The sequence below is a fragment of the Heterocephalus glaber genome, unplaced genomic scaffold (genome assembly GCF_053883595.1).
Source record: "Heterocephalus glaber isolate CG9 unplaced genomic scaffold, H.glaber_assembly_v1.0 deba00001444, whole genome shotgun sequence".
Taxonomy (NCBI): Eukaryota; Metazoa; Chordata; class Mammalia; order Rodentia; family Bathyergidae; genus Heterocephalus; species Heterocephalus glaber.
In genome coordinates this window covers 6,911,989-6,925,529 of record NW_028258297.1, presented here as the reverse complement: position 1 = coordinate 6,925,529, position 13,541 = coordinate 6,911,989, and the positions used below count along the sequence as shown (strand labels likewise).

At 43.2% G+C, this 13,541-nt stretch overlaps 1 protein-coding gene across 2 annotated transcripts in view; it reads left to right on the top strand.

The window, feature by feature from the left end:
• Srebf2 (sterol regulatory element binding transcription factor 2) overlaps positions 1 to 13,541 on the top strand; it is a 56,668-nt gene that overhangs the window by 14,909 nt on the left and 28,218 nt on the right. For both annotated transcript variants that reach the window (XM_004845502.4, XM_087213827.1), the window contains exons 2-4: positions 9,611 to 10,066; positions 11,235 to 11,416; positions 12,612 to 12,758. In XM_004845502.4, the coding sequence (XP_004845559.2) occupies positions 9,611 to 10,066; positions 11,235 to 11,416; positions 12,612 to 12,758 (785 nt within the window). The remainder of the gene's footprint in view (positions 1 to 9,610; positions 10,067 to 11,234; positions 11,417 to 12,611; positions 12,759 to 13,541) is intronic.

The following is a 13,541-nucleotide window of genomic DNA, read 5'->3' as shown; positions in this document are numbered from 1 at the left end:
GTTCATGATGTCATGGGGCTCTTAAGCAAGGGAGCAGCCTCCCTGTACAAACCAAAATGAGCAGCTGCTGAGCTGGAGGGACTTTCCTTCCTAGAGACAACTGGTGTGTGCTGCTCCCCTAACAGTGTGCTAGAAGTCAATCTGAGGCCCTACACACAATTAAGCAAGTGCATGACCACTGAGTACATGGCCAGTTCTTTTTTTTTTTTTTTTTTTGGTACCGGGGATCGAACTCAGGTCCTCACGCTTGCGCAGCAGGTGGCGAAACCACTGAGCTAACTCCTCTGCCTGAATCCTTTTTTTTTAATAAGAAGCATGGTGAATTCACCACCGTGACCCACAGGACCCTTTGCTTTTGCCCCTGGCTTCTTGTCCAGCCTGGCCTGGCCCACCATGCAGCCCTTTTCCTCTTAGCTTTGGCTGCTCAGTTTCCCTGGCCTAGGACAGGAAATCCTTGAATCTTAGTCACTTTTCAGGAGTGGCTACACCTGTTGAGCCTGTGATTTTTGTCCCTATTTCCTTGTCCTCCTTGGTGTCTTACAGATGTACATGTCTACTGTGACAGTCTCTACAGACTATATTGTGACACCAATTCCTTGAGGTCAAAGACTGCTCTATCATCTCTGTGGGCTGGTGCACAGTGGGTTCTCAAGACGTTATAATGGTTTTGATTTATATGCCTACTCAAAAGTAGTGAGTTTTGCAGAAATAACATGCATCTATCCAGATTCTCCAGGATAACCTAAATGTTACATATATCTTGTTCCATTATGAGATGACGTGTCACTTCCAGTTTTTATCTCAGTGTGATCATAATTTTTATAGATTTGTGACAGTTGCTTTTGAGAGCATCTCAGTGGGTCAGTGCCAGTTTTTTAAAAAATTACCAAGGTGCTTGGTTTATGGAGAGGTATATAAGTGAAATATTCTGTCCATGCATTTGTAAAGGACAAGACACAAGAAAAGCATGTAAAACTGTAACTTAACTGTAGATAATGTGGAAGCATAAAATTTGTTGACAGTTGATCCCCAGCACTCTGGGAGGCTGAGGCAAGAAGACTGCAAGTTTGAACCCAGCCTGGACAACTTAACAACTTAGAACTTTTCTCAAAATTTAAAAAGGACTGGGGATATAGCTCTCAGTTCAAAGGCCCTGGATTCAACCCCCAGTACCACCCCTTCAAAACAAAGTTAAAACTATACTCTTACACTGATACAACACATACCAAAAATTTAAGCTGGTTGTCATGGCACCTGCCAGTATTCAGGAGGCTGAGGCAGGAGGATCACTTGTGAGTTGCCAACCTGAATTACATAGTGAGACCCTGTCTCAGAAACAACAACAAAAAGGTGAAGAAGAATCATCAAAACTTTATTAACATTATTACTGAAGAAAGTGGCAGGATAGCAAAGCTGGGTCAAAGAATATAAGAAACTCATATTTAAATAGGAAAAAATGCAGAAATAAGATAACAAATTTAGATATAAAACTGATTAATGTCCTAAAGGTCATTAAAAATAAAACTTGGGGCCAGGGATTTAGCTCAGTGGTTCTCCAAGCCTGCCTTGCAAGCACAAGGACCTGAGTTTGATCCCCGGTACCAAAAAACAAAACAAACAAACAAAAATAAAACTTGGCTGCCACCTGCCTCACCAGTGCAAGGTCCTGAGTGTGATCCCCGGTACCAAACAAAACAAAACAAAACTTGACCTTGGAGGTTATCTTTCCTACCAGACAGAAATCTTTTGCAACTTTTTAATTTTCCACAAATTACCACCTAAACAACAGAATGTGCACCCCAATTGTTAGTAAATAGAGAGTCCAACAAGGCTGCCTTTCCATACAGCATCAGATGACCTTTAGGCAAGCAGATAGTACAGCGCTCTAGACTAACTCTAAAGGGAAGACAAAAACTTATTTATTTCCACATTTTAGATAACTTTTCTTAACAAAATAAATCACAATTTGATTCAAGGAAGAGTCCTTAGCAAAAGTAGTTGTGTGACAAGTTTTGAAGTGGAAATAGGGAATTCAGAGCTTGGACAAAGGAAGAAGGTGAGGCCGGGCAATCATGTTCCAAGACAGACTGCTTCATCCTCAAAGGCATGTGTAGAAGAGCAGGATCTTTTTCTGGGATAGACAAGGAACTCAGGTAAATGGGAACAGTCATTAGGAAAATCTGAAGCTTGTGTTTAAAAACTGATTAGAGTTGAAAAGCTGTTGGGCCAACAAGATACTCAGGGACAGTTGTCACTGGATAGGAGGCTGCGGTTGAAATCAAGGTAGGGTATGGAAGTAGAGCAAAGAGAAATCTGCGATACTTTGGCAAGAAGCCTAACAAGCTCACAGTGAACTTATGGCAGAGGGGAAAGGGGGAGCAATGGAAGGTGCTGCTCAAGATCACTTGCTGTATGGGTAGAAGAGAGCTGGACTCCCCCACCCCCCACCCCCGGGCTGGGGTGCTGCCTGGGGAGAGGAGGGAAGAGCCAGACCGAGAGCAGACCAAAACACCATGTTAGAATTGCTTTGGGGCTGGGGTGTAGCTTGGCAGTAGTGCTTTCCAGTGATGGACAGAGTGCTAGATTCAGACTCAGTACCACCACCACCACCACCAAAAAAAATGCTTTGGGCTCCCTGTGTGCTTTTTCTTTTTTTTTTTTTCTCCCAGTTTTTAACTCTGACAATATTTGGTATATGCAAAAGAATAGATGACATATTTGTGCATGTTACAAAACAGGATCTGAGAAACAGCCCCCCCTCTAGATTTCCTTTGTGGGTTCCTTGGCCGTAAAATGTTATGTGATGTGTCACTTAAAATACACAATGCTTAAAATTAAAAAAAAAAAAAAATATATATATATATATATATATGCATACAATGCTTGAATCACATTTTGCAAACTTGTGTCGTGCAGCACCTCCTCCAGACTCCCTTTTCCCAGGAAAGTGACCCAGAGTCCCCTATGTACGTGTTCCTCATCAGTGCTGTTCCTGTGCTCTGAGCTTCTTACAAAGGGGGGATGCCCCAGGTGTTTGAGTGGACTGATTTGAGATTGCAATTTGCCTGTTAAGAGTAGCGTGGATTTTGGGGTTTCTGTGTGGGATGGGATGGTATCTGAGACTGCTTCTAAACTGTCCCTGTCCCTCTGGGTGACTTGAATACTCCTGGAGAAACCAATGGGACCTACAAGTAGCAGAACTGTGGAGAAATGAGGCTTTCTCATAAATGACCCTTAGATTTGATTTTTTTTTTTTTGTAATTATTAGAAAAATAACCCAGGAGAGGAGATAGAATCATCAGCATAAAAGAGTTCTGTGTGGTCCAGCAAGATACTTGTTGGTAATTAGAGTACGGGTTTGCTTCTTTCTTTCTCTCTCTCTCTGGGTTGCTGGTTGTGGACCATCTCATTCCCAAACAGCCTATGTACATCACACACGGTTACTGTGTTCTTGTGGTTGTTGGGCAGCTCTAATATAAAAGATAAAATTAATAAAAACAATCTTAGCACCATGGGAGGCAGAGGCAGGAGGATCACAAGATCAAGCCCAGCAAAAAGGATTGAGTATATAGCTTAGTGTGAAGGCCCTGGGTTCAGTCTCCCAGGTTGCACCACCCCCCAAAAAAGTTCAGGTGAATATCCATGTAGTCTTAGGACTGAAGCATTTTAAAAGTATAACACAAAAGTATGTAATTTCACTATATAGATTTTTTTTGGTACCAGGAATCAAACACAGAACCTTGTGCTTGCGAGGCAGGCGGTGACACCACGGAGCTAAACCCCTGACCCTTCATTATATAATATTAAACTGTGTGTAGTCAGTTCTGTACACAAAGTTGTACATGTTGCATTAGTGCAACATATGGTTACCTAAAGTCACTGTGCTATGCATAGTCATGCAGTAAAAGACACAGGGTTTATAGGGGAAAAGGGGTTAGGATCCAACACTCAAGCATCGGGTAAAAAGAAAAAGACTTTTTTTTCAAGATAGGGACCTAGGGCGGGGATTTAGCCCAGAGGTTCCACTGCCTACCTCACAAGTGCAAGGTCCGTCCCCGTCCCCCCCCCCAAAAAAGATAGGGACCTGATGAAACATGTACTATTTATTTATTTATTTATTTATTTATTGGTACTGGGGATCTAACTCGGAACCTTGCACTTGAGTACCACTGAGCTAAATCCCTGGCCTGAAACTATAAACTTTTATAGTTACAGCTTATTTGTTACTGTGAAGGTGGAATGAGGGCTGTCTGAAATCTAGATATTTGAGAGGGTGTGTGTGTGTGTGTGTGCGTGCGTGTGTGCACATTCCTACCTGGCTCATTTCAGCTGGAAGTAGGTTTCTGTATTTACTAGTGTTTCTTTCATGCAAAAACAATTGTATAGGGCCGGGGATCTAGCTCAGTGGCACCTGCATTGCAAATGCAAAGTCTTGAGTTTTGATCCGGTACCAGGAAAAAAAAAATGTAAAATTCATGTTATATGTTTAAATTGTTTTAATGTGTCTGATGCACTGAGACAAATTTGCATTTTCAAAGCAAGAATTAAAACTGTCCCCCCCCAAAAAATCCACTATAAATATATGAGTAAGGCTGGGAATTTAGCTCAGTGGTTCTCCTGCCTGCCTCGCAAGTGCAAGGACCCAAGTTTGATCCCCGGTACCAAAATAATAATAATAATACAAAGGCTAATTGCCCAGCTTTAGATTCTACATGAACTGTATAGTAACAGCCTCATGAGTTAGCGATACTTGTTAGCCTTGTTTTTTTACAGATGAGAAAAATGCAGTTTGGGGGGAGGTAAGATTTGTCCCAGGTCGTAAGGCTAAGATATCCTGACTCTTAATTGCAATAACAGAATGAACAAAATAATTGCAAACATATAAGAAAGAGCAAGTATCCATAATATATGAAAGTTTTCTGAAATTAGTAAAGAGATAGTAATAGAAAAATAGAGATCAAGAATAGGCAATTTATAATGGAAGAAATATGGATGATCAGTAAAATTGGGATTTAAAAAGTCATTCAGCCTTATTTGGTACTTGGTCATGAAAGAGAGAACAATTCCATGTCAGGTTTTATCCACTATCAGGCAGACGTAGATGTGAAGAGATGGTGGTGGGGACATAGCCTATTATAGCCCTCCCAAAGCACATGTTCCTCTCCTTTACCAGCCATCAGACCTCCAGGGATTCATTCTGAGAAGATAACCAGGTAAATGGAAAATGATTTAGTAATTAATGCTAACAAATTGAAAGCAGCCATCTACCATTGCTAAGTAGTTAAATAAATTCTAGTGCTCCCAGTACAATATAGTTCAGTACTGTGGGGCTCACCAAAATATATTATATTCGTAATGGTTAACACTGAATCCTCTTCATGTTTTATTAAACAAGCAGCAGGGTACATTTAGCATGTTAGGTGGGAGCTGTCTTTGAACATAGGTGCATACTTGTATGTGCAAGCAAGTGCTGTGTAGGACCAGGTCTGAAAGAACACACATCAAAACATTAACGGTGGATATCCCAGGATAGTGGAGTTGGTGGATCTTTATTTTTGTTCTCATTTACTGTTTGCTAAACTTTTCTAATGTATTTGTTTTACAATTTTAAAAAATTGAAAACATAGCTTTCTAACAAAAATACAGAAATATAAAATACAAGAATAAATTATTCTTGTAAACCCCACCACCACACACACACATCATCACCACTACCACCAAGGCTAGGTAGCAGTAGCTAACAAATACCTACTAAAGATTACTGACTTACCGTGCAGTTTGGAGAAATGATTCCCTCATCTGGGAGCTTTGGAATCTTTATTTCTCACCAGAATTAATCCAAGCAGATTTCAAGTTATCTTACTTGCCATACTTGCTGCAAAACTGAGCTGGACAGAGTTATTTCTGTTACCTGTAGGTCACAAGCTCTGTAAAGTATATGTGAAGTTAGAATCTCTTTGGATGAGGCCAGTGCTATTTGCTGGATGGATGACAAGCAGAGCGTCTCGTTATGGTTGCTTGCTTTTAAAGAGACAGAACCTAGATAAATTTCTTGGGGCCCACATACTTTATTAACCAATTTAGACATAACTTTAAGAATTAGCTAAAAACAGAAATGTGACATGAAGGGGAAATGAGGTGAACTTGGGGTATGTCGGCCCAGTTCCTAGGAAGTCTGTCTGGCCCTGGGCTCTGTGGGCTGCAGCAAGAACCTGAATTTCATTTTCAAAGCTCCATAAAATCTTCTCCCAGGCCTCCCTTTTCTGAGTTTCATGGCCCTCTGCTGAATTGAGAGCCTGTGTAATCGTGGAACACAAATGATCAGAGCAGAGAACAGTGAAGAGGCATTACAATGCTCCCACAGGGTGGAACTCAGAGTTACAGAGCGAGACTGTTCCTGGGACCTGTTCCTCGCTTCTCCAGGCCTCCTGTCCTCTGGCACTGCAGGCAAGATAGGATCCCAAAGGGCTCTGTGCGCTGCACCCTGCCCTGCTGGAGCAGAGCGCCCCCCCCACCCCCAGCCTCACGTCACTTCCTGCAGATGTTCATTTTAATAGCCCCCTCTGTACCACTCAGCCAGGCCCACCTGCCTGGCTGACTGGAGATGGCTCCACTGGAGCTTTCTATGTGGGGGCTGAGAGGCTTTTTTTCCTTTTAAATTAAAGCAGTCACATTCCATCAGCCTACACACTCTTACCCTGCTTTGTGAACTAAGCCTTGTGACCTTTGCACACTAGCCTGTATCTTCCCCCGCAGAAGGCTTTTGAGAGTACTTGATGAGATGGAATAAGCAGGTCCAAGTGCTGTGCTGTGGGTGCTCTAGATATACCACTAATAAGGAGCTTCATAAGGGCCTGCCCCATACCAGGCACTTTGTATGCATTATTTTATTGATCCTCAGAACAGAGAGGCCCAGTGTGTATTCTCCAGACAACCTTCCATGATGAGGAAACTGAGGTGTAGAGGGAAGTAACTGCCCACATTCACACAGGTATTTGGGCTGCCTCTTGAGTCACACCATGCCACCCCTGCTTTCTGCTCTCCGAAGCTTTCCATGGGGAAAACAAGTGAGGGCCTCTGAAAAGCAGAGTTGATTGTCATTGTTCATGTCCCAGAGTTGGAACTTTACAGGAGTTCTAGAAAGCTTGAAAACTTTTTAGGTTTTTCTCGATCATTTTGTTAAAGCTTTTTATAATCTGGAATTGGACTTGATTGGTAGGAGTTGTAGTATGTGGCCATCTGCCCACTTCTCCCTCCCACACACAACAGGTTGAGTGAGGGCACAGCAGAGGGTCAGGGTGCTGGAAAGATGTACCACTGTAGGAATTTAGTCTGCTGAAACCCTGGTTTGCCCAGCAGGTTGAACTGACAGTGCTTATGGTGCTGGAATTGAATTGCTAAGCTCCAGTTAATCCATATAGAGACCACACTAGAAACAGTGTTCTGCTTGCCCAACATGTAACTCTCTTCATTACCCCAGATACACACACACTCTGCCCTTGTCCCACAGTATCAGAGACTTGAAAGGAAAGAGCTGTTGCAGATTTAGGAAATGAATGGAAATAGTGCTTTTTTGTGTCGATTGGTTTTTAGTTGTTGCGTCCTGTGACCTTAAAAGTGTAGAGAAAGGGACCAGGGATTTAGCTCAGTGGTACTGCAACTGCCTCCCAAGTGCAAGGTCATGAGTTCAATCCCCAGTACCAAAAAAAAAAAGTTTAGAGAAAGGGGACCACGATTTAAGAACAAGCAGTAGCAAATAGAAGTTCCATTTGACCGAGCTATAAGTCTTCCAGGCATCTTCTCGAAAGAGTTAAAGACATCATATTACAGTGATAAATGTATACCCTGTTTATGGCAACACACTACCAGGGTTGTTGCTTATGAATTATCCAGTGCTAAGATACTTCTCTATAATTATACTTAAGAGCTAAAAGGAGAAATCATTGAGTGAAACAATGGTTATTTTTCAGTTTGTATTTAGACTTGTCAATTGTGTTTGTGCTTTGTATGCAAAGTACATTTTGATGCTAAATCTAAAAGGACGGGAGTGTATGTCTAAATAGCTTGGAGGTAGCCTATAAGTTCATCAACAGATAAATGGATAAAGAAAATATGTGTATGCACATACACCATGGAATACTACTCAGCAATAAAGGACAGATTTGAGTCACTTGTAGAAAAATGAATGTACAGTGAGGCTGTAATGCTTAAGTGAAATAAATCACACCCAGAAGGTTAAATATCACATGATTTCTCTTGAGAAACTTAAAATACAAATAAAGAGCAAAATAGAAAATAAATGAGGGCCTACTGCGCAAGCACAAGGACCTGAGTTCGATCCCTGGCACCAATAAATAAATAAATAGATAGATAGATAGATAGATAGATAGATAGATAGGGGCTGGGGATTTAGCTTAGTGGTTCCACCCCCTGCCTTGCAAGTGGAAGGCACTTGCAGTACCAAAAAAAATAAAGTAAAAAATAAATGATAGGAGGGGCCGGGGATTTAGCTCAGTGGTGCTGCCACCTGCCGCACAAGTGCAAGGTCCTGAGTTCAATCCCCGGTACCAAAAAAATAAATAAATGATAGGAAACAAGGAGGTGATCTTTGTAGAGAAATAAGAACAGGATCTGGATTGGGATAAGATGCAGCAGGTATATGTACTATTTCTCCAAAAGTAATGTAATTATTATATGTCACAAATATATACTAATAAAAATAAGAACAAGCCATAGCTTATTCGGAATGTGTTAAGAGTAAGAAAAGGGGAAGGAATAGGGGCAGTGAAAAGTTACAGATTTGAAAATAAGTGGAACAAAACAGACCTCAGGATCAACCAGAAAAAAGAAAAGCAAAGGAAAGAGTCACAAGAGATGAGTTGTTAGCTGTGGAGCAGGTTGGACATGGCACACACACCTTTGAGAAGAAGCTCTGGAGGCAGGTGTGAGCCTTTTGGGCTGAGAATTGAGGGCTTAGAGATGGGGGTATGCTCTCCCGAAAGATAGAGCCCCTTGGCCCACAGATGCCTCACTCAAAGAGAAGGATTCCTGCCAGAGGGGCCATGTGAGATAGGTCCAGCATAGGGAAGCTTGCTCTGCTCTGCCCTCCTGATGCTGCTCAGCTGTGGTCAAGTGAACAGAGCGGGCGGCAGAGAACTAGTTGTCATCCTGGAAGTGTCCTCAAAAAGCTGTGTAACCTTGGTTCCTGCTTTGGTCTTCACAAATGATCTTTCCCCTCTTTCTACCCCTAAAAATCTTTGATTTGGGGCTGTTAACTTTGTTGTCCCTTAGTGCTTTTGAGGCAGTTCTGAGATTGGAGGTGGCCTCATAGGCTAAGGCAGGTGTGCTCTAAAACCTCAGGACAATGACTTCCCCTCTGCTTCAGTGTCTCCCCAGCCATTTCAGCCATGGTTTTAGAAAAGCCATTGGATTTTCATGCCTCAGTTGTATGCATTTTCTTTCTCTCTCTGGAATTCAGGGCCTTGCACATGGTAGGCGAGTGCTCTACCAGTGAGCTGTAACTCTAATCCTGATGCCTCAGTTTCTTAAGCAAATTGTAAAGTTAATATATTGTGTGGCAGTAAAATTACTCCTTTTCCTTTGTTCACAGAGATGCTGCAGTTTGTCAGCAATCAAGTGGGAGAGTTTCCTGACTTGTTTTCAGAGCAGCTGTGTAGCTCCTTCCCCGGCGGAGGTGGTAGTGGTGGCAGCGGAGGAGGTGGCAATGGAAGTGGCAACAGCAGCAGCAACAATGGCAGGGGCAGCAGTGGCGGAGCTGTGGATCCCTCCATGCAGCGGTCATTTAGCCAGGTCCCGTTGTCTTCCTTCTCTCCTTCGGCTCCTTCCCCTCAGGCTGCAGCCCTGCAAGTCAAAGTCCCTCCACCCGCAGTTCCTACCCCACCACGGGCAACTCCTGTTCTCCAGCCTCGGCCCCAGCCCCAGCCTCAACCTCCAGCCCAGCTGCAGCAGCAGACAGTAATGATCACCCCAACGTTCAGTACGGCTCCTCAGACGAGGATCATCCAACAGCCTCTGATATACCAGAATGCAGCTACCAGCTTCCAAGGTGATTCAGAAGGTTCCAGAGTTGTGTGCCTGTTTATAGATACTGTGGGTAGTTTGGTCCCCTTCAAGGATGACAGTGTTGTGTCAGTTTGGTCCTATCTGGACAAGTTTCTCGTCTTTGATTGTATGAATTGGTACAGGATTGCTTCACATTCTGCTTGCTCAAAGACCTTAATACCTGTTGAGCCTGCTTCAAGGGTAAACAGATCCAACAAGCCTGATAGACACAGGACCATCCTGATAACTAGAGGTATGGCCTTGAATAAAATTAGTCACAGTCATGAATAAAATGAGGCCTAAAACTTGGCTAAATAGTACCAGGATCAGGCACCCACAGGGGAGAACCAGTCATTCAGCAAACAGCTCCTGAGCAAACATTGTGGAAATGAATACAGCTTTAAAAATAGGTGCTGCAAGCTAGGTGTGTAATACATGCTGCAGTCTCAGCTACTTGGGAGGCTGGGGCAGGAGGATTGCAAGTTCAAAGACAGTTTGGGCAAATTAATGAGACCCTGACTCAAAATTTAAAAAATGCTGGGGCTGTATGTAGCTCAGTGGTAGAGAACTTGCCTACCATGTGCAAGGCCTTTGATTCAATCCCTAATACCACCACCAAAAAAAAAAAGAGTGCTGTGTCTGAGCAGTGGGCCTGATAGTGGGTCTTCAGCATGTGTTGAGCGACTGAAGTGCTCATCTTTCTGTGATGTACTTCATCCCACTGACTGGGGAATCCCTGGGCAGGATGACTGTTGCTCCAAATTTGAAAGACTCTTGATAGTTTCAGGAAGGAGGGGGAGATAAAGGGAAAACGTTGCACATTTTCCATACAGAAAGGGTGGGAAGAAGTAGAGACCTGGGGAGTAGTTGTTGATTCTCAACATTTATTAACTCTGTTGCTGGGTTCAGTCATTTGCTGATTAGCTTCCCCTATCTCCACTCCAGTACCCAGAGTAATGAAACGATTTGTACTTGTTCCCTCAGAAATTGATGTAGCCCTTATGGGATTTTCTTGCTCTCTAAACCAGCTTGTAAATGACTGTGCACATCTTCTCAGCAGCAGGTGGGGAGTTGGAATCTTTATGAGATGCTCCATCCTCGGGTTATTACTGTAACTACAATGACAGTCTACATTCCTCATCCATGTGACTTCTTTCTCCTCTTCCCCCAAGTCCTTCAGCCTCAAGTCCAAAGCCTGGTGACATCCTCCCAGGTACAGCCAGTCACCATCCAGCAGCAGGTGCAGACGGTACAAGCCCAGCGGGTGCTGACACAGACAGCCAATGGGACACTGCAGACTCTTGCCCCTGCCACGGTGCAGACCGTTGCTGCGCCCCAGGTGCAGCAGGTCCCGGTATGTGGCTGGAATGGATTCAAGGAGTTACTGGTTGGGGCTGTCATCTAGTCCTTGGTTGAAGGTGTGTCCTGCATACTGAGAAGCAAAAGCCAGCGAGTACATGGAGCATCTTGTAGGGATAATGGGGCATCCGGGTCCCAGAAGCAGAGATCTGGGACTGTACCCACACATGCTTGGGAAGGGCTGGGGTAGTGATCACTGACACATAATGGCTATAAAACAGAAAAGAAATGCCAAATTCTGTCTCTCAGATGATTTTCATCCTTATAATTTTTTGTTTTTCCTATTTTCTGCAGTGGATACTAAGCATTATTGCTTTTTTTAGGAATGAGCTTATATTATTTTTATAGTCAGAAAAACGTTTTTATTTTCTTACTAACAAAGTAAGATGTATTTCTTCCCTCATTACTGGGGACTGAATTCAGGGCCTTTGCACTGAGCTATATCCCTAGCTCATTTTTTTGTTTGTTTTTTATTTTGAGGCAAGGTCTTAAGTCACTTAGTTATTCAGGCTAGGGTCAATTTTGTGATCCTTCTTCCTCAGCCTCCCAGAGAGCTGGGATTATAGCGTGCCTGGCTATCATTTATCTTTTTATTTTTCCTTTGGTACAGGGGATCAAACTTGGGTCCTTGTGCTTGCATGCAGGTGGCAGAACCACTGAGCTAAATCCCCAGCCCTGTAATTTATCTTTAAAAAAAACAAAACAGGTTAACCTTTTTTTTTTTTTTTTTTTTTTTGGTACTGGGGATTGAACTCAGGTCCTTGTGCTTGCACAGCAGGCGACGAAACCACTGAGGTAAATCCCCAGCCCAGGTTAACCATTTTTTGCTTCTCAACCACATTCCTGGCCATGGCGACTCTGTTCAGAGTCAAACTTTTCCTCCTTAGCCATCCCCTGCAAGTCATCCCCCTCTGCTCCTGCCAGATAGCTAGCTAGCACTGGCCTCCTCAAAACATGAAGCCTTAAGACTCAGGACCCTCTTTAGCTATCCTTTGTCTCCCCCTCTACCCAGTATTCAGGCTGTACAAAATAGCCAGCTTTGAACATGGCTTCTGTGAGATTTTGTGCTTTGATTCTCAGTTTCATGAAAATTGTATTTTCTTGCTCTTGCTTAAAGGGTCTGTGTAATAAAAAACAAATGCAAAATATGAAAAACAATTCTACCTTCCTTTTCTTTTTTCTTCATCCAGGTCCTGGTCCAGCCTCAGATCATCAAGACAGATTCTCTTGTTTTGACCACACTGAAGACAGATGGCAGCCCTGTCATGGCTGCAGTCCAGAACCCAGCCCTCACTGCCCTCACCACCCCCATCCAAACGGCTGCCCTTCAAGTACCAGTGAGCACTGCCTTCTCCCCCACCCTCTTTCTCTCCATCTCCTTTCGTGGGGGTGTTAGTCTTTGGACATATTCAAGTCTACATGCTGAATATGTACTGGAAGCTCTAAGAAATATTCTGGTCATATCACCCATCTTTTAGTTTTGTTTTCTCTTGAAGAAGCCCTCCAGTGTTAGATGGGAGTCCTGGGAGCTACAGGGGCTGCACACAAATCAGGGGAACCCATGTTCCTGGGCAGCAGCTCTGGACACATAGGGCCATCACTGCTTATGTCCTGCTACTGGGGTTTGGCTTTTGAAGGACCGTAGGACCATCAGGCAGGGAAAGGCACCAAGAGAGAGGTGTGGAAGGTATTCATCCTTTTGTTGTGGAATTGCAACCTCTTTTAGCATCCTATAACAAGAGTCTGATGTTTAAAAAAAAAAGGAGTAAAATTCAGAAGCATTAGCTTTTCATAAGCAAGAACTGGTAACAGCCGAAGTGTCCATCCACAGAATTGATAAAAAACTTACAATATATTCATACAATGAAAGTATACCCACCAGAAAGAAAAAAACCTGTTGTATAAGATACAACTGAACCTCCAAAATAGTATGGAGCAAAAGAAACGCATCACAGAGGAGTTCACACTAATGATTCCAGTAATGTGAAGTTTAAAAACAGGCCAGGTATGGTGGTCCACACTTGTAATCTCAGCACTCTGGGAGGCTGAGGTAGGAAGACTGTGAGACCCCATCTCAAAATTTGAAAAGTCAGAACTTAGCCAGTCAGAACTTAAGAGTC